Below are 27,040 nucleotides of genomic sequence, written 5' to 3'. Positions count from 1 at the left end.
TACAAAAAAGTTTTAAGGAATTTCAGTTCTAGGGGCATGGTACAAATGTGCAGAAGACACCTCCCTCCTACTCCTCAGTTATGCAAGTCAACAACTGAACTGCTGTGGCCCAATCTCTTCAAGTACCTCACAGGACAGGAAACACAAACACAACCTCCCATCTGAGCCCCCTTTCTAGCAGCTAAGCCTGAATTAACCCAGTGACCTAGTTTACTGAGTTTTGGTCTTTCACCTTTCACTAAATCAACCTAATCACATACAGGGAAGTTTAAAAAAAAAAAAAAATTTCAACATTAGCTTCCCAGAGCAGTGTGAACATAAGCTCGTGATTTGAAATGTGGAATGAATAAGAAAACCACTCAAGATTCATGTCACAGTTAAAGGAATCTGAGACATGATTTCCAAAGTATAAGCTAGTAGAATATTAAATACAGTGACTATAGGTCTCTTCAAACATCCCCATCTTTGAGGAAATTTCTGGGTCTGTGAAACCAGAAGGAGGCCAGAGCCTCAAGGCACACAGACCCTTTCTTCCCCTAAAGTAAATCTAGAGTTGAAGGTAGATGAGCTTCCTTCTCTTGACCACCACACACAGTGTCAGGCAATACAACTGTTCTCTGTCTCTAAGGAGTCTTATTCAAGAATGCCCCTTCAAGTCTGCTCTCTTGTTTAGTGCTTATGATAAAGTTTTTTTCTTTTTTTTTTTTTTTAGTTTTTTTCTTTCTAAAGTGGTCTTTGATGCCCATCAATCCTTGATTGATAAAGATTTTATACACACACACACACACACTCACAAAGATTTTATTTATTTGAGAGAGAGAGAGAGCACACAAGCAGAGGGAGTGGCAGGCAGAGACAGAAGCAGACTCCCTGGCCGAGCAGGGAGCCTGACACAGGGCTCAATCCCAGGACCCCATGATCATGACCTGAGCTGAAGGCAAAAATTTAACCAACTGAGCCACTCAGGCACCCCATATAGATTCTTGTATCCTTTAAAACTTTAATTAAAGATGTCTGTCCTACCTCATGTTCTTTATGGAAACAAGGCAGGTTACAAATCAACAATAAAGATGTCTTTCACCTTTGAATATTTTCCCCCCAGAAAGTGTCACCACTTATAATTAGTTTTTGGTTAGAAGAAAGAAAGGGTAAGGCAAGATAAGAAGGTCAAAACTTTGCATGTTTTTCCAAAACAGGCCATTAAACTCAGGCCCCCAGAAAATTGACCTACCCCATAGTTTTTTAGGCCTTCTTTGAATAGAGTTTACACAGGAACATAAATGCATCTACAAAACTGGCACCATTCATAATTGTGGCTGGGTCATTCTTCTCTTCAGTCTAAGTGAACCGATCATGTTAAAAGGTAAAATAAACGAGTCTGTATGGTTCTCACTGTAGCTTTTAAGGTTTATTCAGTTAGAAATATCATCATATTCCTAACCTTAATACATACCACAGAAGCCAAATTTATATTCGTGCTCATTGCTGGGTGTATAAAAACTCACTAGAAGCTAAGATATGGCCATTCATTCTCAATGCAGCTCTGTCAAAGTGGGATTAATCTACATAGTCTGGGTCTACTGAGGGAAGAAGAAAAGAAAGAACTTTATCTTTAGACAGGAAATAAACTAATGTTTACTTCTGGAACAGGGCTTACATGTTATTTTAGCTCATTTTTCTTCTGCTAACTATGAAGTCATCATCACCCTTCTCATTACAGATAGAAGTTCAGAAAATTTTGGTCAGTTGTGCAAGGTCATATAGATAGAAATTGGATCCATGTCTAAAGTGAAAAAGGGCAAGTTCTTAGAATGTCCTAGAAGTGTGACAACTCACAGGTCTTTCACTTCCAACACAATGAGCCTAGAATCCAATCAAAGTGGCTGTGATAGGTAGATCCACTCAACTCCACTCTGTTCCTCTTGTGGTATGCCGTATTGTTCACCACAGGCTGGAAATCAGACTATAGCCCAGGTTCCATATACGATGTAGCTCGGGAAGACACATTCATCCAAGGCTTAGAAAGCAAGACATCATGGGGCTAGAAGACAGGCGTTGGATGCTTCTGTGTTCCCAATGCAAACCAAGGGGTGATTTGTTTGCGGCCACTTTACTGAAATCCCAGTGTCCCATCCCTTGCTTCATAGTGTTGAGAAGCAAGTCAGGGAGCATTCTGGGGTTGTGTGTCACAATGGAGACAATGGAGCCCCAGGATCCAGCAGTTGTGAGAATAAATCCTACTTCTTTGCCTTTCTGCCCATGACAGGGGAGTTCCAAGGTATGATTCTGAAAGGTTTTATGAGAAGCTTAGCTTAAAGCTTGCTCTTCCAGCCCTACAAAAAATTTTGGAAGCCATCTAACGATGCATAATAAATCTGTTGCTGCTTCAACCAGCTAGAGTGGGTGTTGGTCATCTGCAACTGAACCTTGACTAAGACAATGGCTATCCTGCTTTCCCACTGAAAGGAGATTCTACTGGACAGGTTACCATTAACCTGATGTGTGGAAATGGAAGACGGAGAAGCAGTCAGGTGAGATTTGTTTTACCCTGTACTCCACAGGTGTGGTTGACTCATTCATGTATCATTTAGGAACTGTTTCCTCAAATCAAGACTCAACTAGAAATGTAAAGTAAGAAAGGATTCCTCAAAACCTGGGCTGGCTTAATATCAATTGAGATAATAAGAGTGAAAATTCATTTCATTTTAAATGAAAATTAATGGTGGGGCACTTGGGTAGCCCAGTTGGTTAAGCATCTGACTCTTTTTTTTTTTTAATTTATTTATTCATAGAGACACACACAGAGAGAGAGGCAGAGACACAGGCAGAGGGAGAGGCAGAGGGAGAGCAGGCTCCATGCAGAGAGCCCAACGTGAGACTCGATCCAGGGTCTCCAGGATCACGCCCTAGGCTGCAGGCGGCACTAAACCACTGTGCCGCCACTGGGGCTGCCCAGCATCTGACTCTTGATTTCAGCTCAGGTTATGATTTCATGGTTGTGAGATTGAGCCCAGTGTCCAGCTCTGCGCTCAGCATAGAGTCTGCTTGAGATTCTCTCTGTCTCAACCTCTCCCTATGCCCCTCCCCACCAAAAAAAATAAATCTAAAAAGAAAAGAAAATTAATGGTAAAATATTCATCTAAGGAAAAGTACTGCTACCTTCCTGAGGTAGTTCTAGTCATAAATCTTAGCAAAAAGAAACAAACTATACTTTGGATCTGTTAGACTTGTGAGGTGAATAATGGGGCCTACAAGGAATAAATGCCATTTGAATTTTAGCTTAAATTTGAAAATCGAAGTTTTATTTTTTTTTTAAGATTTTACTTATTTATTCATGAGAGACACAGAGAGAGAGAAGCAGAGACACAGGCAGAGGGAGAAGCAGGCCATATGCAGGGAACCCGATGTGGGACTCCATCCGAGGTCCCCAGGATCAGGCCCTGGGCCTAATGCAGCGCTAAACCGCTGAGCCACCCAGGCTGCCCAAATCTGAAGTTTTAAACTATCCTTCAGTATCTCCCTAAACACATCATTTTTTTTATAACTTACATCCTATCATTGGTTTTAATAAAAACAAATATAAATAGTAAGTAAGGTGCTACTTACCACTATATTCTAAATGCCAGACACAGATTCTGGCACACAATAAATACTCACCACATACCTGATGATTGAATAAATGGGTGATGGGCACTGAGGGGGGCACTTGATGAGATGAGCACTGGGTATTATACTATATGTTGGCAAATCGAACTCCAATAAAAAAATATACAAAAATAAACAAATATTCTTATACAGATCTTTAAAAAAAAAGATATCTTACTAACTTATACTGTAAAACTCTGGAAAAGACCTTGAAGAGCTTACAAGTCAATCCTAACACATCCCTAAAGACAAGGGAACCACTGAGAAGTCTTCTTCATAGGAACTAAAGTAATGTAAATCCCTTGTCCCAAAATTAGTCCACATATTTTATAAAAATCCAATCAAAAGCCAATACAGGGGCACCTGGGTGGCTCAGTTGGTTAAGCATCTGCCTTCAGCCTGGGTTGTGATCCTGGGGGCCCTGACCTCAGCAACTGCACCTCCCCCTAGGTCAACCAGGTGGCCCAGAAGGTACTGGCAGCAGCTGTCCCTCCCAGATTGGCAAAATTGCTTGCACACTGGGCACTGGGTGGCCGGGCACAAGGCACTCTAGGGGCAGTAGAGCAATTGGGAAGACAGACGGGCAGGTCTGGGAGCCAGGACTGTGTGGGTCCCCTCCCTGGCCTACAGGAGAAACAGAGATGGATGGGGAGGGAGAAGGGGTCAGAGAGATGGATAGGGAGGGGCCAAACAGCCTGGGAACATGAAAAGAGAGCATGTGCAAGTGGGAAGGAAGATGGTTTGGGGGGGGCACCCTTCCTCCCACCTCAAAAAAAAAAGAAAAAAAAATCTCAGGAGATTAAGCCCCACATCAGGCTCTCTGCTCAGAGCCTGCCTTTCTCTCTCCCTCTGTCTGCCGCTCTGCCTACTTGTGTTTGCTTTCTCTCTGTCAAATACATAAAGTAAAAAAAAAAAAAAAAAAAAAAAAAAAGCAGTATCACAAAAGAGAAGGGACACAGCAGTGCAGTGCAAAATTTAGAACAAATTCTAAAAGTTACGTCTGAGGTGGCTTTACCCTATCAGATGTTAAATGTATCCTAGAACTATAAATGTTAAAACATGGGAATAAAGACTGGAATGTACAGAGTTGAGCCCAAGAAGATATAAGAATTAAGTAAATCAAACAAGCCACCCAAACTAATGAGTGAAGAGTTGGCAATATCTCATGGTGGGACAACTGAACAGACACTTGGAAACAACGTTGGAACTTGAATTTATACCTTCTGCTACAATAAATTTCAATATGAAGGTTGAACACTAAAAAACACTAAAAGAAAAAGGTTAAATACTAATGTATTTGGTTTGTTAGTGAGGTACAAACTTCTAAGCACAATGTCAAATGTGTGTGTGGGGGAATGAGATGAATAAATTTCAAGTTAAACTTTGAGTTTTGTAAGTAAAATCATCATAGATAAAATTACAGCAAATAATAGAACAGCTGAACTTCTCTTTCAAGGTAGCTGGCCAGACCTGTATGTTTACCTCTGCATCCTCCTTTAGTCTCACTGAAATGACCAAAAAACAAAACAAAACAAAACAAACAAATGAACAAAACCCACAAATAATTAAAAAAAAATACAGAGTAGTGATGAAAACCTGAATAGAGCAGCAGCAGCAGCCTGAAGCAGTGAAGATTCCTGGGGAAGAAAAAAGGACAAATTAATGACAAACCTGGGGTTTCTAGCTTCATCTCTGGAAAGGAAAAGAGAGGCCTATCAAAAAAAGTAAGCTTCCAAACAGACCCCTAGAAAAATTCAGACTAAACAACAGAAGTGGGAGAAGGAATAGGTCAAAAGTAATCTGCTAAGGATGAATTTCAAGGCTTAAGGCAGGACACCTGCACCCCGATGTTTCTAGCAGCAATGTCCACAATAGCCAAACTGTGGAAGGAGCCTCGGTGTCCATCGAAAGATGAATGGATAAAGAAGATGTGGTCTATGTATACAATGGAATATTCCTCAGCCATTAGAAACGACAAATACCCACCATTTGCTTCAGCGTGGATGGAACTGGAGGGTATTATGCTGAGTGAAGAAGTCATTTGGAGAAGGACAAATATTATATGGTCTCATTCATTGGGGAATATGAAAAATAATGACAAAGGAGAAAGGAGAGAAAATGAGTGGGAAATACCGGAGAGGGAGACAGAACATGAGAGACTCCTAACTTTGGGGGTTAGGAGGAAGGTGGAAAGGGGTAGTGGAAAGGGAGGTGGGCGGGGGGTTGGGGTGACTGGGTAACGGGCACTAAGGGGGGCACTTGGTGGGATGAGCACTGGGTGTTATGCTATATGCTGGCAAATCGAACTCCAATAAAAAAATATACAAAAAAAAAAAGGAAGAAAGAAAGAAAAGAAAAGCATTTCAAGGTTTAGAAGCTGCCAAGTTAATCATCCTCTCCCCCATTTCTCCTAGCAGTTACTTTTGGAAATAGCCCCCAAGACAAAGCTTCAACACTGCTAGATGCTTCACCCAACAATGTGCACACCTCATAGAAATGTCCATGCAGCTACACTATTCCCTAATGACACCTCTTCACTCAATTAATATTTCTCTTCCTCTGGAAACAGACCAAAACCCACTAGATGTAGGTCATGTGATAAAAACAAAAAACACAAAAGAAAACAAAAAAACCAAAAAAAAAAACCAAACCTGTGTTCACTGCCAGGGGCACAGGATTCTCACTCACACTAAGCAAACATTCTCCAGCCATTTCATCTACAATTACAAACCGACAATTCATGAATCACCAAATGATTGAGGAAATCAGCCATACAAGGAGCCAACAGACTCAACAAGCAGAAGTGGTCTCTCTGAAAACAAAGTTTAAATATACTAAAGAGTCTTAAAATGATTCAATTTTTAAAAAGCAGCAATCAGGCTATAAAGTAAAAAGAATGACAAACTGTTGGGAATTAAAAATATCAAAGCTCCAAAACACCATACTCAACAGAAAATCTGAATCTGGGCTGAAAGTGTTATTTCCCTAAGGCTCTGCAAAAAGAACAAAGCGAAGGAAAGTTTGAAAGAAAAAAAAAAAAAAAAGGCAAGGAGATACTGAAGACAGTTTAATCTCTCCTGGAACTTCTGGATTGAATAAAGATATTTTCGAAGGAGAAAACAGAACAGATACAGGAAATACAAAAAATTTCTCTGTGCTGAAGACAGATTTTGATATTAGTTATATAGGGTCCAATGAAGGCTGATAAAAAAAAAAAGAATGCTTTTCTAGACATACAGTGGCAAAGTATATGATCTCTACAGATTTCTTTTTTTTAATATTTATTTATTTATTTATTTATGATAGACACAGAGAGAGACAGAGGTAGAGGCAGAGACACAGGCAGAGGGAGAAGCAGGCTCCATGCTGGGAGACCGATGCTGGACTGGATCCCGGGTCTCCAGGATTGCGCCCTGGGCCAAAGGCAGGGTCCAAACCGCTGAGCCACCCAGGGATCCCCTCTCTACAGATTTCTAAAGATAGGGAGAAAACTCCAAAAGCTTCTAGGGAGATTTAAAAAAACCATTTGATTGCTAAAAAAAAAAAAGAACATTATTCCCACAGAGGAGTGGGTTTATAGCTGAAGGCAAACAAGCCCTCTGACTTAAATATTACAAAGGTTATGTCCTGCAAGTGATGCAAAGGACATATTCTCAGCAGGGAGCACCACGGGACATCAGGCTAGAGCTGCCCTGAGAGAGGGACTTCAGATCCTCTCCATTAATCTCATGTTGGGGCAACAGCACTCTGTCTGCCCAGGGAGAGACCCCATCAAGACTCAGAAAACCAAGTGAGTGTTTCACAGTCATCTTTAATTCCCAACCACAACAACCTGAAGCTCCAGTATAATTACCAGATATGGCTCCAAAACTACCTTCCACAAACCATTTCACCCCAATAAAACAACATTCCGCCTACAATTTCTTACTATACTACCAGTGCCATCTTTCTACATTCTCATGGGTAATACAACATACAAGTCACATCATGCAAGGTTTGCACTGCAACTGTCTCTGGGAATGCATAATCATGAATGGATTGAACCTCACAGGCTTGTTTAGGGTCTACCAGACCATCAGGTCTCTTATTAACAGTATGGGATGCTTGGAGACAATGAGGCAAGATCTTCAAAGAATTAATGAAAAGAAATGTTAAGACCTATAATTTTATACCAAATTATTATTCAAATATGAAGATAGGAGAAAAATGTTTTTAGATGTGCAATCATTTAAAAAGTTTACCATCTTCAAACTCTTCCTAAAAGAATTACTCAAGGAGTTATCTTGAAATTGAAAAATAAATCAAGAAAGTAAGTGACACAAAAAATTGACAGAAGGCTGTGAAAAAATCTAAACTTGTTAAGTCCAAGTAATTGTTCAGTGATATGGGTGGGAAGCTCCAGACAACCAGCAAGGAACAATTCCTAAGAAACCACTTTTTTAAATTTTTAAAAAGATTTATTTATTTATTTATTTATTTATTTATTTATTTATTTATTTATTTATGATAGAGAGAGAGAGAGAGAGAGAGAGAGAGAGAGGCAGAGACACAGGAGGAGGGAGATGCAGGCTCCATGCCGGGAGCCTGATGTGGGACTCGATCCCGGGACTCCAGGATCACACCCTGGGCCAAAGGCAGGTGCTAAACCGCTGAGCCACCCAGGGATCCCGAAACCACTTTTTAAAAAGTAGTGCAGTGGGGTGCCTGACTGGCCTGGTCAGTGGAGCATGTGACTCTTAATTTTGGAGTTGTGGATTTGAGTCCTATGCTGGGTGTAGAGATTACTTAAAATACAAATTCATTGATTAAAAAAAATTTTTTAAATAAATAAAAAGTAGTGCATCCACTCTGCAGAATGGTCAGGCAGTTTCTCAAATAGATAAATGTAGAATTTTCAGATGATCCAGCAATTCTACTCCTAGGAATACATGCAAGAGAAATGAAAATATAGGTCTACGCAAAAACATATTGTACGTGAATATTCGTAGTAGCATCAACAATGTTAAAAGGCAGAAAAAAACCAAATGTCCATAAATTCATGAATGGGTAAAATGTGGTAGAGCCACAAAATGGATTTTATTTGGCAATACAAAGAAATAAAGTACTGACACATGCTACAACATGGATGAACCCTGAAAACATTATGCTAGGTAAAGAAGTCAATCACAAGAGACCACATATTATAAGATTTCATGTATATGAAATATCCAAACTAGGTAAATTTTATACAGACAGATTACAAATTGGTGGTTGCCTAGAGCATGTGGGGAGAGGTTACGGGAAAATAGAGAATAACTGCTAACAGGTATGGGGTTTCTTTTGGGAATGGATAATGAAAATGTTCTAAAACTGATTGCCGTGTTGGCTGCACAACTTCTGATATTCTACGTCACCTGAGTTGTACACTTTTTTTTTTTTTTTAAGATTTTATTTATCTGAGAGACCCTGAGATCATGACCTGAGCTAAAGGCAGACACTTAACCAACTGAGCCACTCAGGTGCCATGAGTTTTACACTTTAAATGAGTGGACATGGAAATTGCATCAATAAAGGCATTATTTTAAAAACCCAGAAAAAACTGTCTAACACAAAGTATATGGTAAAGAATAGGTAAGGAGGACAGTATCATTTTTTGAATGGTTAAACATCTTAATTTTCTGGGTGGTCAGAAAAATATTTAGATATTTCGAGTAAAATTTAAAAAGTAAACTCCAAACAAAATAGAATTTATAATTTTATTCACTAGAAGAAAAAAGAAAACTAAAAATTCTAAATAAGTTATTATAATAAATATAAATGTGATAAAATTTTCATGTTGAAAACAAGTTCTCTTGTTCTCTCTACCCAAGACTGGGTAGAGAAATAAAATTTCGCTATATGATGGGTATAGAAAATATACTTATAACAGGAAGAAAAAAGGTAAAGAATAAAAGGAGGGTTTCCTTTTGGGAAGATTAAATGTTTTGGAACTATATAGAAGTGGTGATTGTACAACACAGTGAATGTACTAAATGCCATTCAATTGTTCACTTAAAATAATTTTATTTCAATCATTTGTGGAATTTGAGAAACAATTCTAACAAACAAAGGGGAGAAAAAAGGGAGAATGAGACAAAACAAGAAACAGACTCTTAACTAGAGAGAACAAATCGATGGTTACCAGAAGGCGTCAGGGGATGGGTGAAGTGGATAATGGGGACTGAGGAGGGCACTTGTTCTGATGAGTACTGGGCAATGTATGAAATTGCTGAGTCACTATATTGTACACCTAAAACTAATGTAACACTGTATGCTAACTGGAATTAAAATAAAAACTTAAATAATTAATTTTATGTTTAGCAAATCTCACCTCAACTCAAAATAAAGGGACAAGAGCATAACAGATAAATGTTGGCCAAAAAAGCTCACATGGAGATATTAAAATAAAACAAAACAGATCACAGCAAAGGAATCAAAAGGTTGATCTTTTTTTTTTTAAAGATTTTATTTCTTTATTCATGAGAGACACACAGAGAGAGAGAGATGCAGGGACACAGGCAGAGGGAGAAGCAGGCTCCATGCAGGAAGCCCGACGTGGGACTCGATCCTGGGTCTCCAGGATCAGGCCCTGGGCTGAAAGCAGCACTAAACCGCTGAGCTACCTGGGCTGCCCCCAAAAGGTTGATCTTACACATGAGTGTAGAAACAGCCAGATATAATATGAACAAATTAAATTCAAGAGTAAAAAAAAAAAGTTTTAAAATAGAATAGAATATGAAAAGATATTATAACTAAGTAGAGATTTTTCCAAGATCACAAAAATGAGTCAATATTTGATTTATAATTCACTCCATTAGCAAATTAAGGGAACTAAAACCCTGGATGATCACATCAATGAACACTCTTCCCCCAAATCCTATCTTCTAAATTCAACAATCATTTCTGATTAAAATAGGTACAAGTTAAACTTCCCTTCCTTAACTCACAACAAATATCTACCATAACCTATAGTTAAACCTGTACTATCATTAATACATTAGAAACAGCTCAACTTAAGTTATGAGTCAGCCAAGGACACTCATTTCATCCCAATCATTCAACATTACTCTAGTCGTCTCAACCTATGCAATAGTGGGGGGAAAAAAAAGTATAAATATAAACACGAAAAGAAAACAGTCCTGGGCACCTGGGTGGCTAAGTTGGTTAAGCATCTTTCTTTGGCTCAAGTCATGATCCTGGGGTCCTGGGACTGAGTCCTGCATCTGCTTCTCCCTCTGCCCCTATCCCCATCTTGTGCTCTCTCACGTGTGCATTCTCTCTCTCAAGTAAATAAATAAAATATTTTTTTAAAAATTTAAAAAATAGTAAGAAGAAAACACTCCTTATTCACAGATAGTACTATAATTTTACTTTTAAAACTATTAGAACTAGAAACTCAAATAAGATGGTTACACACAAGATTAAAATAAGAAAAATAACAGCTGATTTATAAACCACAAATAATCAGAAATTGATAAAACTTTTGACAAGTCTCCCTTATTGAAAATTAAGAATTCATAATTCTAGTAAGAAATACATAAGGGGCGTTTGGTTGGCTTAGTCGGTTAAGCATCTGCTTTTGGCTTCCATCGGGCTTCCTGTTCAGTGGGGAGTCTGCTTGTCCCTCTCCTTCTTACCCTCTCCCTGCTCATGCTCTATCACTCACTCTACCTATCAAATAAATAAATAAAAGCTTTAAAAAAATACATAAGATTCATTTAGAAAAAACTTAGGACTTCAAGAACATAAAGTGACCCAAATAAAGGGATACAGTATTCATAGGTTATGAGATTCAGTATCATATTAATTTATAATACTAATTATAATTAACTAATCATATTAATTTATACATAATTAAAGTATCAAATTAACATAAATAAATTTAATCAATGTTGTAAGGGGGATTAGGGAACACTGATTCTGAAAATCACTTGTAGTAGTGTAAATATACACGAATAGCAAAGAAATACAAAAATTAGTAAGACTACTAGATATTAAAATTCGCAATGAATCTATGGTAATTAAAAGGGTTTAGAATTGACTCAAGAATAGAAAAGATTAGGGTCAAGAAATAGTTACACATATATGGGAATATGGTATGATTAATGGTGAGACAACTACATACCCATTTGGGGAAAAACGTGAAATCACATTCTTACCTCATACACACAAAAGGAACTTATGGCTTAAGAGGGTAAATACTTTTTTTTTTTTGGTAAATACTTTTAATACTAAAAAATTCTCCTAGTGGTATCTGGGTGGCTCAGTCAGTTGAGCATATGCCTTTGGCTCAGGTCATGATCCCTGAGTCCTGGGTTCAAGCCCCACCTTGTGCTCTCTGCTCAGCAAGGAGTCTTCTTCTCCCTCTGCCCATCACCACTCATGTTCTCTCTCTCACACACTCTCTCTCCCTCAAATAAATAAAATCTCTTAAAAAATTAAAATTAAATAATTTTTTAAAATTCTCCTGTATTTTCTTTAAATATTTGCATAATCCTGGGGGTAGGGAAGCCATGTTTAAGCAAAATAAATCCTAGAAGGCCAAATAAAGATAACAGTTTAAAGATTTTTTTTTATTTAGAGAGCATGCAAGCAGGGGAAGGGCTAAGGGAGAAGGAGAAAGAGAATCTCAAGCAGACTCCATGCTGAGTTTGGAGCCCGATGCAGGGCTCAATCTCACAACCCTGAGATAGATCATGACCTAAGCTGAAAGTAAGAGTCTGACACTTAACCAACTGAGCCACCCAGTTTCCCAAAAGATAAGGATTTATCCGTGCAAATTAGAAAATTTTGATGAAAATGGCATGATTGATGCTATTAACAAGTGACAGAGAAAATTAATATCCATAAGAACATAAAAAAATCAAGATATTATTAAATGATGAAATAGTAGCAGGATATATGTAACATGCTCATTCATGTATGTGTGTCATACCATATATTTGCACAAATATAGAAAAAAGGTCTAGGAGAAATGTGAATGGTAAGTACAAGGCAGCAGGCTGGATGAGGGATGGAGTGGAGGGCATAGGTTAGCAGACTCGCAGTTTTCATCCCATATATAAATGATTTGAAATTTATCTTTACAGTGAGCACTTACTACTCTGCTACAAGCTTCTTGAATTCCATTAACCCATAAATATATTCTCATTATTAAAAAATGTAAACCTATAAAAAGCAGTTAAAAAGCAAACAACCCATTCGAACACATTCCCCAAACCAATCTTATTTCTCTCCTGGGAGATAATTTTCATTTAAGTTTTCTCTCTCTTGGGATGCCTGGGTAGCTCAGTGGTTGAGCATCTGCCTTCGGTGTAGGGTGTGATTCCAGGGTTCTGGGATTGAGTCCTGCATGAGGCTCCCCACAGGGAGCCTGCTTCTCCCTCTGCCTATGTCTCTGCCTCTCTCTGTGTGTCTCTCATGAATAAATAAATAAAATCTTTTAAAAAGAGTTTTCTCTTTTATATCTTCAAAACATTTTTTAAAGAAAGTTTTCAGTGAAGAGGAAAAATCAAGCAGTTACCAAAAGAAGAAATAAATGGCTAATGAGCATTTAATAAATATTCAACTTTAATAATCTCCAAAATGAAAATAAAAACAATTTGTTCATTTTTACATGTCCAGGGTTCCCCTAAATATCAGCTGCTGTTCTTTCTGGTGTCCATTCCAAACTAGTTTTAATTATTTTGACTATCTCCCATTCCAACAAAATTGGCAAATATTAAAAGAAAGCTTGAGTATTTGCAGAAACAAACCCTGTTACACACTAAAACACCACTAGAGGAAATGCAAATTGCTATAAACCCTTCTGAATAATTTGGCAGTAGAATCTTAAAAACACATATGCCAAACCACCAAAAAACTTAGAACTAATAAATGAAGTCATCAAAATTGTAGGATACAAGATCAAGGATATGGAACTCAATTAGATTTCTATGATCTAACAGTGAAGAGCCAAAAAAATAAAATTAATAATTCCACTTGTAATAGCATCAGAAAGAAAAAGTACTGACGAATAAATCTAACTAAAGAAAAACAAGACCTGTGTGCTGAAAACTACAAAACATTGTTGAAATTAGAGAAAACCTAATTAAATGGAAACACATTCTATGTTCATGAATTGGAAATTTTAATGTTGTTAAGATGGCAATACACCCCAAATTGATCTAGAGTCAGTACAATCCATATTGAAATTTCAGCTGCCACTTTTGGAGAAATTGACAAACTAATACTAAAATTCATATGGAAATGCAAGGTACTGAGAATAGCCAAAAAAACATTTTGAAAAAAGATAAATTTGGTGCACTCACAACTCTTGATTTCAAAACTTTCTACAAAGCTAATCAATACAGTATAGTACTGGCACAAGGACATAGAGATCAATGGAATAGAACTGAGAATCAAGAAATAAACCCTTATACTACATTTGATTTTTGACAAGGGTACCAAGACAACTCAATGGGAGAAAACTAGTCTTTTCAACAAATGGTGTTGGGGCAATTAGATATCTGTCGGGAGAAGAATCAACTTAGACCCCTACCCTCATACGATATATAAAAGGCAACTCAAAATGTATCATAGACTCAAAGTTAAGACGAAACTATACAACTTTTTAGGAAAAAAACATAAAAGTAAATCTTCATGACCTTGCATTAAGAAAGTATTCTCAGATATGATATAAAAAGCATAAGCCACAAAAGAAAAAATATATAAACTGAACTTTATCAATTAAAGAATCTTTGCTTGACTTCAAAGGACACCATCCATAAAGTGAAAAGACAACCCACAGAATGGAAGAAAAATATTTGCAAATCATATACCTGAATAAGAGAATTGTATCCAAAATATATAAAGAGCTCTTACAACTCAACAATAAAATAATATTTTAAGTATCAAAGGATCTGAATAGACATTTCCCCAAAGAAGATATACAAATGACCAATAAGCATACGAAGAGCTGTTCAAAATCATTAGTTGTCATAGAAATACAAACCAAAACCACAATGAGATAACACTTCACATTCTGCATGACACCCAGAACTAAAAAGACAGAAAATAGGGGGCGCCTGGGTGGCTCAGTCAGTTAAGCTTCCAACTCTTGGTTTCAGCTCAGGTCATGATCTTAGAGTCCTGGCATGGAGCCCAACGTCAGGCTCCCCAGTCAACAGGGAGTCTGTTTCCTCACTCCTGCTCACATGTGCACTCTCTATCTCTCTAAAATAAATAAATAAATAAGTATCTTTTAAAAAGCAGATAATAAACAATCTTAGTGAGGATGTAGAGAAATTGAAATTCAGATTGCTGGCTGGATTGTAGTGTGTGTAGTGCAGCCACTTTGAAAATAGTCTAGCAGTACTTCAAAATATTAAACAAAGAGTTACCCTATGACTCAGCCATTCCATTCCTACGTAAGTGCCCAAGAGAAGTGAAAACATATGTCCACAAAAAAACTTGTACGTGAAGGTTCATAGCTGCATTACTCATAATAGTCAAAATGTGGAAATAACTCAAATGCCCATCAATTGATGAATAAACAAAATAATATACATATAATACAATGGAATATTATTTGCAATAGAAGGAATGAAGTACTGATAGATGCTATAGCATGGATGACCACGAAAAGCATTATGTTAAAAAATAATAATAAAAATAAAAGCATTATGTTAAGTAAAAGAAACCAGACAGAGTCACATATTATAGGGCCATTTTTGTGAAATGTCCAGAATAGACAAATCTCTAGAGACAGAAATAAGACTAATGGTTACCAAAAACTAAGAGGAGGGAAGAATAGGAAGTAACTGTTAATAGGTATGGGATTTCTTTCTGAGGTGACAAATATGATCTAAAATAGTGTTGGTAACAACTCTGTGAGTATCCTAAAAATCCTTGAATTGTACACATTAAAAAGGTCAATTTTATGATCTATTTTCATAGAGCTGCTTTTTAAGAATGCACATGCTAAAACAGAACTTTACAGTAAAAAGGGTGAATTTTATTAGAAACCTCAATAAACTTGACTTTAAAGAGAATTCATAGAACTTTTATTCAATTCTAAGTATTCCTCCTTAGAAAACATTAACAACCAGAAAAGGGCACCTTAACAGTCGGTTAAATATCTGCCTTCGGCTCAGGTCACGATCCCAGGGTCCTGGGATCAAGCCCTGCATGGGGATCCCTGCTCAGTGGGAAGTCTGCTTCTTTCTCCTGCCACCTCTCTCTCCCCCTCTGCCCCTCTTCCCTACTAGTGTTCGCACTCTCAAATAAATAAAATCTAAAAAAAAAAAAAAAAAAAAAAAAAAACACAGAAAGAGCATAAAGGAATTTTATTACAGTTTTAAAGGAAAGAAACATAAATTGAACGGAAGGAGCCTGGATATTTATGGAATACTATGTGGCCATTAAGAATGTCATAAGAAATTAATTATTAATGAGAAAAGATAATCTATCAGGTCTCTGCAGGACACATGGCACTTTCAGATTGGGTAATCTGAGTTGAGTTTAATAAAGGTGTTATTTATAAAGCAGAGTGCAGGAAAACCACAGTGATAGTGCAGTGCCTGGCAATGGTAAGCAGCTGGGAGTGAATGGCTATCAGAGCCAGGAAAAACAGCTGTGTGGAGAGGGTTGCCAGACAGCCCGCCTTCCGTGAAGGGACAGAGTCAACCTGCTGAGAGTCAGCAGGGATGAATCCTAGGGACTGAATAACCAGGACCTGCTCTCCTCTTACCCTACCCGCCTCCTGCAGGAACCACTTTTGGATGAATTCAGTGAAACATCAGAGAAGTCCCCTTGGGACGGTCCATGCAAGTCAGTCTTCAGGGTGGAGAAGAGTGGAGCAGGGTATAGAGTGGATCTGAGGGACAAATGGGAGATATCCAGCACAGATAGTCATAGCAATAAGCAAAAAGACTAGTTTACAAGTGACTGTATTTAAAAAAAATTACAGATAAATGATACATAACCACTTGAAAAACTCTGCAATGGTTTATAACAAGAGTCAACTCAGAGTTCCTTAACAGTGGTACTATTGGCAATTGGTAAAACAATTCATTCATTGTTGGGGACTGTCCTATGCACTTCAGAACATTTAGCAACCCTGATCTCCAGGGCACTAAACATCAGGAGAAGCTTCACATATTACAATAACCAATTTTTTTTTTTTTTTTTTTAATTCCAGCCTCTTCTAGCACTACGCCTGGTAGGAACCACCATAGGGATAGAATTACAGGGGGGTTTCTTACCTAAATTCTTCTATTTTTTCTACAAAAACTAGGTATTATTTTTGCAAAATAAAAAACCTGTGTTCACAGTTTTTAAGACTTCAACCAGATAGTATAATTTAGATTCTAGCTCTCAGTAAACTCTATTCGTCCTTCCCCACCTAAGTCGGCTAATGACAGTAAGTATATGAAAGGTGACCCAATATTATTACACGGATGCTGTAATTCATTTTGAAGTCACCAGATAACAGGAAGGGTGCAATTAACTCAGCTTCTGACAAATCACTTTAATTCTTCAAATACTCGTAATTGTTATAAGATCACAGCATCCCACAAGTCAACAGGTCAAGCACTGGATTGCTTCTAGCTTGTTATAAAACCTTAAACGGAAGGAAATGACTACAATTTGGTTTCAACACAATGTTACATTGGCACAATCCAAAGTGTTTGAATAGGTTAGCTACAACCATTCACTCCTGGGGGAAAGCCAGGGCTACGGATTTTGACAACAGATTTGGGGAAACATTATGTTTTGTTCTCTATTAAATAATAATTTCTCCCAGGTTAAGCAGGAAGAGTCTTAGCAATTCTTTGTGTCAGCATTTGGGGTTTTTTTCAAGGCAAAAAGTAACATTCTTCTGGGGGTAGGTCTATCATAATGCCAGGGCTAGGATAGCAATAGTTTGAAACCTGCTTCCTTCACCCCATAAAGAATCAGTGGTGCGAGACTGCACTGCCTCCAAAAAACTATCCATGATAAGCCACAACCTGATGCAGACATTAAAACATGAACAAAAAACTATCTTATCTTAGATCAGTAAAGCATATATCATTTGAGGTGATCCTTCACACTTTTTATTTTAGAAACTCTTCTAATGTAAAAAAAAATGTTTAATAGGCTCACACTACGGATAATAATTTAAACTGGCAGAACTTTGTGGAAAGATAACTTCAGAATATGTAACAAGGGCAGCCCAGGTGGCTCAGCGATTTAGCCCTGCCTTCAGTGCAGGGTGTGATCCTGGAGACCCAAGATCGAGTCTCGGTTCGGGCTCCCTGCATGGAGCCTGCTTCTCCCTCTGCCTGTGTCTCTGCCTCTCTTATGAATAAATAAATAAAATCTAAAAAAAAAGAAGAATATGTAACAAAACCCTTAAATTTGTGTACTCTTTGACACACAATTCTACTTTAAGGAACTTTCCCTTGAGAAAATTACTGGTTAAAAGTGGGAAGAGGGACAAAGAAGGAAGATTGCTATAGCACTGGTTATACTAGTAAAACCGAGAAACGTGTTAATTTTATTTTTTTTAACTTTTATTGTATTTTTTTTAGAGATAGAGAGCATGCAGAGGGAGAGAGAATCCCAAAAGGCTCTCCATCCAGCAAAGAGCCCAATGTAAAGCTTGGTCCCACAAGCCTGGTATCATGACTCAAGCTGAAATCAAGAGTCAGATACCCAACCAACTGAGCCACTCAGGCACCTTGAAACATGTTAGTTTTATTTTTTATTTATTTATTTTTTTTAACATGTTAGTTTTAAAATAGAAAAGAGAGGAAATCAAATACAGCACTTCCCTACAACAGAAAACTGTAATAATTGAGATCCAAGATCCTGAGAAATGCTTATGGTATGGCAAGTGAACACTGCATGTCATAAACCCATAAAAAAAATGATAATAATATACACGCATAGGGGGAAAAAAAGGGTTGGCGCAGCTGGGTGGCTCAGTTGGTTAAGCATTTGCCTTCGGCTCGGGTCACGATCCCAGGGGCCTGGGATCAAGCTTTGCTTTGGGCTTCCTGCTTAGCCGGAAATCTGCTTCTCTCACTCTCTCTCTCCTTCTGCCCCTTCCCACCACAGACTCTCTCTCTCAAATAAATAAGATCTTTATTTGTTTTTAAAGATTGATTGATTTATTTATTTTTATGATAGACACAGAGAGAGAGAAAGAGGCAGAAACACAGGAGGAGGGAGAAGCAGGCTGGCTCCATGCCGGGAGCCTAACGAGGAACTCGATCCTGGGACTCCAGGATCGCGCCCTGTGCCAAAGGCAGGAGCCAAACCGCTGAGCCACCCAGGGATCCCTAAATAAGATCTTTAAAATAAACAAACAAACAAATAAATAATAAATGTATGTATGTATGTATGTCAGTCTTACAGGCAGAGTTATAAGTTTGCCCCACTGTCTCTTCGTTTTAAAATCCCTTAGAGCTGTAAATAACACGTTTATAATCTGTTCCTTGATCTGTTTTTCGCAGTTGTAGGTGTTATCCACTGGCTTCCCCCTCTGGGAGAAGAGGCTTTAGCACTCCCAAACCATCTTTTACCCATCTCAACCTATATTATACCTATACCCTGCCTGTCTCCCGCTATGTTTGGGGTTAAATTAACAATCAGTGTTGACCTTAGGACACCATAGACACTGTTCACAGCTGAGCCACTGAGTAGTCTGTGAGCGCTTTTCCTTTTCTGCCCAGTTTGTTTCCCTGGAGTTAGTGATTTTCTTTTCCATTTCTTCCTTCTTTATCTGTTTCCTCACTAATTTTACCTTGTCAAAATTTCCTATCAGGCAACCAAGAGACATCTGGAATTCTATCAAGGTTGTCTCACGACCAATCCTCTCTGGGAGCCTCTGACCCGCTCCCACCTGGCCTGCATACCTGGGTACAGCTGACAGCCTGGGGTCTCCTGCAGCAGCACCCTGGAGATTCTTTCTCTCTTCTTCTCTTCTGGGCTGGGTCCCCTGCTTCTCCTGACCAGTGTTCCTCTCTCTTTTGCCTAACTCCCAGTGGGGGGACCACACAGACTTTAGTAGTTTCCTGAGAAGGGATATATGTGTGTATTGAGATTTACATCTTTCAAAATATCTCAATCTCTTCCACATAATTAATAGTTTGATTAGGTAAAGAATGTTAGATTGGAAATTGTTTCCCTTCAGAATTTGGAAAGTATTCCTCCATTGTCTTTTAGCTGTTCTGTTGTTTTCAGAAATTTCAATTCTTCATCCTTTCTTTTCTTTCCCTTCTGGAAGCCTGTGGACTCTCCTGAGAGATCTATAAGATCACACTAATGTGCTGCCTTCTGAGTCCATTTTCTTCCATTATACTGAGAACCTGGTGTGTTCTCTCAATCAGGAAAACTTATGTAAGTATAAGGAGATATTTTTAAATTGTCCTGTTTTTTTCTCTGAAACTCCTTTTACCTTTTTTCTCCTTTTCTTAAAAAAAGATTTTATTTATTTATTTGAGAGAGAGTGAGCACATGAGCGTGGGGTGGGGGGCGGTGGCAGAAGTAGAGGGAGAAGCACGCAGGACTCCATGCAGGGCTCCATCCCAGGACTCTGAGATCATACCTGAGCTGAAGGCAGACGCTTAACCAACTGAGCCACCCAGGTGCCCCAAAACCGACTCTTTAAAACATGTGCATATATAGTTGTCAGAAATAAAAATTGAACTATTGTAGTGATATGGGTAATTTTTCCTACTTGTTTTTCCATGCCAAAGTATCAACCACTGGTGGTTGTTTCCTGTGATGGGATTGTGGGTCATTTACATCTTGTCCTTCACTTTCCTATTTTCTGAAAAAGTGTGGAACATAGAGCATATTGATCAGAAATCAGAAGACAAAAGGCATTTTTCTTCATGCCTGGTCCAAATCCACCCTGGGTAGAGGCCCCTATCTCTGACTTTAGCTTCTGTTTGTTCTGCTGGAGCAGAGGAGCCTGCCTACAACTTCATTCACATAGCAAATATTTGCCGAATTCCTATAACTCAGGCCCTGCAAGGTGATTCCAATACCTTAGTTTTTATTGGGTCTCTTGTATCCCTCAACATTCCCTGAGGGAACTAGCTGGGGGGATGAGCTGAGTCAACACTTCTCAAACTTTATGTGCCCTGGAATCAATTCAGTTGATCTGGGGTGGGGTCTGAGACTCCAGAAGAGCAAGTAAGCTATTTGATGTACCAGGTTTTGTTGGAGGCTTCTCTAAGAAACCACCCGAGTCTTCTGCCACTTTTATACCAACATAGCTCACATTCTCTAACCCCATATAAGCTAGATTTCAATGCCACAAATGTTTCAAGGAGTGTGTGTGAGCTATGATAGAGGACTGGTTAGACAGCTGGGAAGATACCCCTTAACTTAAGGGGTTAAGAAGAGCAGGGCCCTGGAGTCAGGCCTGGGGCTGAACTGCAGTCCCATTACTCTCAGGTGTGACTTAACTTCCCCTCCTTATGCCTCAGTCTCTTCCCATGTAAAATGGAATAATTGAAGCCACTTTCACGGGGTAGGGCTCTTGTGTGGATTACAGGGCACAAAGGCATCTAAAGGTTTTGAGGGGACCCTGCCCCACCGTGAGGATAATTAACAGTAGCCACCACTAGCTGTTAGCAGGGCTCCAGCCAAGAGGACTGGCTGGGCTTAAGGAGAAATCACTTGACCGCTCAGCCTCCCTCCATGTCCTATGAAGAGAAGAATGCACACTCCAGGCCTCCTCCCCAGAAATGTTGTGAGCCTACACCAGGATGTGCACAGCACCACTCAGGAAACCTTCTGGCCCTCAACGGGCTTGAGGCCCTCAGATTTTACTCAGTATAAGTTTTTTAATCCACCTCAATCTTACTACCAGGGAAGATAAATTAGGCAAAGAAAAAAGTCCTCTCCTCCTCTTCGCCCCCCCCCACCCCCCGGAGTTTTGGAAAGCTTTGCTTTTAGGGAGGAGGCCATCCACGTGGAGATCAGGCAAGGGAGGCATCAGGTGTCGGTGAGGCTCATTAACACCAACTCAACGGCCACCAGGCATCCCGCTCCCAAGACCCTCCACTACCCGCGAGCGGGCCCGGCAGGGAGCGCAAGGTGACCCGACCTCGCCCGGAGAGGTGGTCTCTGAGTTTGGCACCCGGGGCAGACGGCGAGACCGAGCCCAAAGGGCTTCCTGGAAGCTGGAAGCCGCCCCCCGGCCCCGCCCCCGCCCCGGCCCGGCCCGGCCCGGCCCCGCACTCACGATCTCCGCCACGATGAGGAGCCCGGGCAGGGTGCGGAGGAACTCCCGGTCGTAGGCGAAGCTGCTGCTGCTGGTGGAGAAGTTCTCGGCGAAGGAGCTGGCGGTGGTGGTGACGGTGTGCGAGCGGGCGCGCTGCGGCTCCTCCATCGCCGCGCCCGGCCGGCCCGGCTTCCCCTCCTCGGGGACCCCCGGCGCGCGGCCCGGGCCCTGGGGACACCGCGGGGGGAGGGGAGCGCGGAGGCGCGGGGACCGAGGCGCGTGCCGTGGAGTGCGCGGCGCCCCCCGCTGCTCGGCGCGGGCCCGGGGGGGCGGGGAGGAGGAGGAGGACGAGGAGGACGAGGAGGAGGAGGAGGAGGAGGAGGAGAGCCCCGCGCCGGGGAGACGGCCGGCAGCCGAGGCGGCGGAGGCCGGGAGGAGGGGAGGGGGCGTGGAGAGGGGCGGGCGCGAGGCGGGCGGGAGAAGGACCGCCCCGTAGAGGCGCCGCGGGCCGGCGGCCGCCTCACCTGTTGCGGGGGCCCCGGCGGGGGTGCGGGGGGAGCGGGGGGGCCGGGGGCGCGGCCCGGGGCGCGGGGCGGAGGGCGCGGGGTCCCGGGGCGCCGGCCGCAGCCCCGCCCCCTCCGGGCCCCGCCCCCCGCGCGGCCGCCCGCAGACCTGCCCGCAGACCTGCCTCCCTCCACCTGGCGGCGGGGCGGGGGCTGCGCGGCCGCGGGAGGGCGAGGCCCGGAGCGAGCCCCCGCGCGACGGCCGAGGCCGGGGGTCGGGCGGTGACCCGGCCCGGCAGGGAGCGGACTGCCCGGGAGCCGGCCGAGCTTCTCCCCCGCCCGCTGCGGCCGCCACCGCGGGCCGCCTTGTTTCCTGCCCCTCCGGTCGGGAACAATTTGAGGAACCAACGGAATCGCTGGGCTTCGAGGGCCCGACTCTGCCGGGCGCTCGCAGGGGCCCTAGCGGGGATTCGCGGAGTCTGGGTGATGGCGCCTGCCCCGGAGACCCGGCCCGGGAGTCATTTGGGGCCCCTGGTCAGCACGAATGTGTGACCATCCCGTCGCCCTCCGAAGGAAATGTCTGGGGGACGGGGTGGGGGGGAGCTTGAAAGGTGTGGGTCGTGCAAAACGAAGTTTATGACAAACGGGCTGTGCTTTCTTGGGATGGGGAGGGGTGAGATGAGTGAGACCACTTGTTAGAGGGTCAGAGGAGACCCGAGCTCCAACAGGGCACTTGCTGTTATGACCATGAGCCAGTGGCTCCGCTTCTCTGGGCCTCCGTGGTGCCACCTGTAAAAGGCAGGCTTTAAGAAATTGGGCCTCTGGCCAAAAGAAGATCTTTTGTAAAAGGCTGGCAAGAACATGGAAACCACCAAGAAGAAAGGAATAATAATTTGGTCACAGATAGAGGGTTGCTTCCAGGTGATAGGAAAGGCCTTCCTTCCGATCTGCTCCAAGACACGTGAAAAAAGAGGTCAGAAGGGACATGTTTTTTTTTTTTTAATTTATTTTTTATTGGTGTTCAATTTACTAACATACAGAATAACCCCCAGTGCCCGTCACCCATTCACTCCCACCCCCCGCCCTCCTCCCCTTCTACCACCCCTAGTTCGTTTCCCAGAGTTAGCAGTCTTTACGTTCTGTCTCCCTTTCTGATATTTCCCACACATTTCTTCTCCCTTCCCTTATATTCCCTTTCACTATTATTGTTATTTACCATGTCCTATCAGGTGAGGAGAAAGCAAAAACGAAATCTAATAAAACAAGGAATTAGTTTCTTAGAAGTCTAGGGCCTAGTCAGGATGACCTCAGGGAGTAAAAGTTAAGGATTATGAGGATGAGGATTTGGAGAAATTCCATCCGTGAGTGTTTACTAAGCACCTTGCACAGGTGGGTAAATGCAACAAAAATTAAAATAATGGCACTCTCCCCTAGAGCGATGGTTCTCTCACCTAGGAGTCTGTTAGAAATGCAGGCTCTCAAACCCCACCCTAGACCCACAGAGTCAGAAATTCTGAAGACCGAGCCCAAGCCAGCCGGAGAAGCTGTGTTTGAACAGGCCTTCCAAGGGACTCTGATACACAATAACATGTCAGTTGGAGACCTGCTGCTTTAGAGAAACTGGCCATGCAGCCAGGGAAATCAGGGGTGCGCATATGAAAGGGCTGGGAAAAAAGTCTATGGCATAAAGCGTGACGTTTAGTGAATGCAGGAAGACAGGAAGGAAGTCTAGACAACTCTATTTCTGTAATACAAAGGGCAATTCCTTCTCAAAAAAAACCCCTTGGGCCCAGGTGGATTTCAAAATTCAGATTTTTTTTTTTTTAAGTTTAAAAAGGTAAAATATACACAACACTATACTACAGAACACCCTCAGTGAGGTCTAGCGTGGCACTTTCATCAAATGCAGTAATTTTCTGCAATAAAAATATATAAATGATCTAAGTATGTGTTTAGGTTATCTATTGCAATGTAATAAACGCTCCCCAAACATTAGTGGTTTAAAATAACACCATCTTATTTGCTCATGAATCTGTGGGTCAGGAATTTGGGCAGGGTTTGGCTGACAGTTTCTTCTGCTTCATATGATGTTGGAGTCGTTCACTCAGCTGCTTTCTACCAGTGGCTGGGCACGCCTAGAGAGTCAAAAAAGGCTTCACATTCTGGCACTTCTGTGCTTCTCTATGTAGCGCTTCTCTCTCTCCATGAAACCTGGGTGTCCTCACAGTGTGGTAGGCTCAGAGTAGTTGAACTTCTCCACGACGACTGTCTTCTAGAAGAGAACATTCCAAGAGGGGCAAAAGCAGAAGCTGCAGATGCTTTTAAGGCCCAGCTTTGAGAGCTATACGGAATCATTTCCAGCACATTCTGTTGATCAAGGCCAGTAACAAGAGCAGCCTGGATCCAAACAGGTGGGAAATAGATACCACCTCTGGCTGGGAGAAGCAGAAAAGAATGGTGGCCATCTTTTAATCCATGAAGTAGGATAATAAAGACCGTAGACAGCATCAAGGGACCAGGGCTATTCTCATTTATAAACTCATTTTTTTTATTATTGAAGTATATCTGACATACTATGTTATATTAGTTTCATGTGTACAGCGTAGTGATTTGACAGTTCTATACATTACTCCGTGCTCACCGCAGTAAGTGTAGTCACCATCTGTCACCATACAACATTATTACAGTAATATTAACTATATTCCCTATGCTGTACTTTTCATTTTTGTGACTTTATGACTAGATGTCTGTACCTCTTAATTATTATTATTATTATTATTATTATTTTTAATGTATGATAGTCACAGAGAGAGAGAGAGGCAGAGACACAGGCAGAGAGAGAAGCAGGCTCCATGCACCGGGAGCCCCACGTGGGACTCGATCCCGGGTCTCCAGGATCGCGCCCTGGGCCAAAGGCAGGCGCTAAACCGCTGTGCCACCCAGGGATTGTACCTCTTAATTATTAACTAAGATGTCTGTACCTCTATTTTGCCCATCCTCCCACCCATCTCCCATCTGGCAAACACCAGGTGGTTCTTTGTATTTAAAAGTCTGCTTTTTGTTTTTTTATGTTGTTTTTTAGATTCCACATATAAGTGAGTATTTGTCTACTTCTGTTTGATTTTTACTCAACATAATACCCTCTAGGTCCCTCATGTTGTGGGCAAATAGCAAAATTATATTCTTTTTTATGGCTAAGTAATATTCTATTCCTATCCATTCATCTATCTGTGGACATTTGGATTGCTTCCATGTCTTGACTAGCGTAAATAATGCTGCAATAAACACAGGGGTGCATATATCTTCAATTAGTGTTTTTGTTTTCTTTGTATAAATACCCAGTGGTAGAATTACTGGATTATATGATAATTCTATTTTTCGTTTTTTGAGGAACCTCCATATTATTTCTACAGTAGTTGCACCAATTTATATTCCCACCAGCAGTGTGTGAGGGTTCTCTTCTCTCCACATCCTCACCAACACTAGTTGTTTCTTTTCTTGTCTTTGTAAAAAAGATTTTTAAAAATTTATTTTAGAGAGAAAGAGAGTGCACGAGAGTGAGGGGAGGAAGAGGGAAGGGGAGAAAATCTCTAGCTGATTCCCCACTGAGGGTGGAGCCTGACATGGCCCAATCTTACTATCCTGAGATCATAACCTGAGCCGAAACCAAGGGTCAGATGCCTAACTGACTGAGCCACCCAGATGCCCCTTTACTTCTTGTCTTTTTAATACTAGTCATTCTGACTGGAGTGAGGTAATATTTCATTGAGGTATTAATTTGTATTTCCCTGATGAGTAGTGATGCTGAGCGTCTTTTCATGTATCTATTGGCCATCTATATGTCTTCTTTGGGAAAATGTCTATTCAGGGGTGCCTGGGTAGCTCAATAGGTTAAGTGTCTGCCTTTGGCTCAGGTCATGATCCAAGGGTCCTGGGATCAAGCCCTGCATCAAGCTCCTTGCTCAGCAGAGTACCTGCTTCTCCTCCCTCTGCCTGCCACTCCTACTTGTGTGCTCTCTCTCTGTCAAATAAATAAATAAATAAAATCTTTTAAAAAATGTCTGTTTAGATCCTCTGCCCATTTTAAAAATCAAATTATTTGGTGTGTGTGTGTGTGTGAGTGTGAGATAGTTTTTTTTTTTAACATATGTTTTGGGTCTTAATCCCTTATCAGATATATTATTTGCAAATATCTTTCCTCATTCGGTAAGTTGCCTTTCTGTTTTGTTGATGGTTTCCCTCACTGTGCAGAGGCCTTTATTTTGATGTAGTCTCAGTAGTTTACTTTTACTTTTGTTTCCCTTGTCTGAGGAAACATATCCATAAATCTGTTGCTAAGGCTGATGCCTAGGAGATTACTACATGTGTTTTCTTTTAGGAGTTTATGGTTTCAGGGCTCACATTTAGATCTTTAATCCATTTGAGTTTGTGTATGGTATTAGAAAGTGATCCAGGTTCATTCTTTTTGCCTGTAGCTGTCCAGTTTTCCCAACACCATGTATTGAAAAATCTGTCTTTTCCCCAGTTATACTCTTGTCTCCCTTTACCGTAGATTAATTGACCATATAAGTGTGGGTTTATTTTTGGGCTCTTTATTCCGTTACATTGATCTTTGTGTCTTTGTGCCAGTACCATACTGTTTTGATCACTACAGCTTATAGTATGTCTT

At 41.0% G+C, this 27,040-nt stretch overlaps 1 protein-coding gene across 3 annotated transcripts in view; it reads right to left on the bottom strand.

Moving 5' to 3' along the window:
• CMTM8 (CKLF like MARVEL transmembrane domain containing 8) overlaps window positions 1-22,121 on the bottom strand; it is a 108,494-nt gene extending 86,373 nt beyond the window's left edge. Inside the window, exons 1-2 of one of the 3 annotated variants that reach the window (XM_077865554.1) lie at window positions 21,890-22,120; window positions 19,548-19,706 (exon numbers count right to left, since the gene is read on the bottom strand). In XM_077865554.1, the coding sequence (XP_077721680.1) occupies window positions 19,548-19,706; window positions 21,890-22,036 (306 nt within the window). In that variant the 5' untranslated portion in view covers window positions 22,037-22,120. Of the gene's footprint in view, window positions 1-19,547; window positions 19,707-21,889 lie in introns of all 3 variants that reach the window. The other 2 variants (XM_077865556.1, XM_077865555.1) reach the window with 2 other exon arrangements.
• Window positions 22,122-27,040: the final 4,919 nt, after the last annotated feature.

The sequence above is a fragment of the Canis aureus genome, chromosome 22, assembly GCF_053574225.1.
Source record: "Canis aureus isolate CA01 chromosome 22, VMU_Caureus_v.1.0, whole genome shotgun sequence".
NCBI lineage: Eukaryota > Metazoa > Chordata > Mammalia > Carnivora > Canidae > Canis > Canis aureus.
The sequence above is the reverse complement of the archived record's forward strand: the minus strand, read 5'-3'. Positions and strand labels throughout refer to the sequence as shown.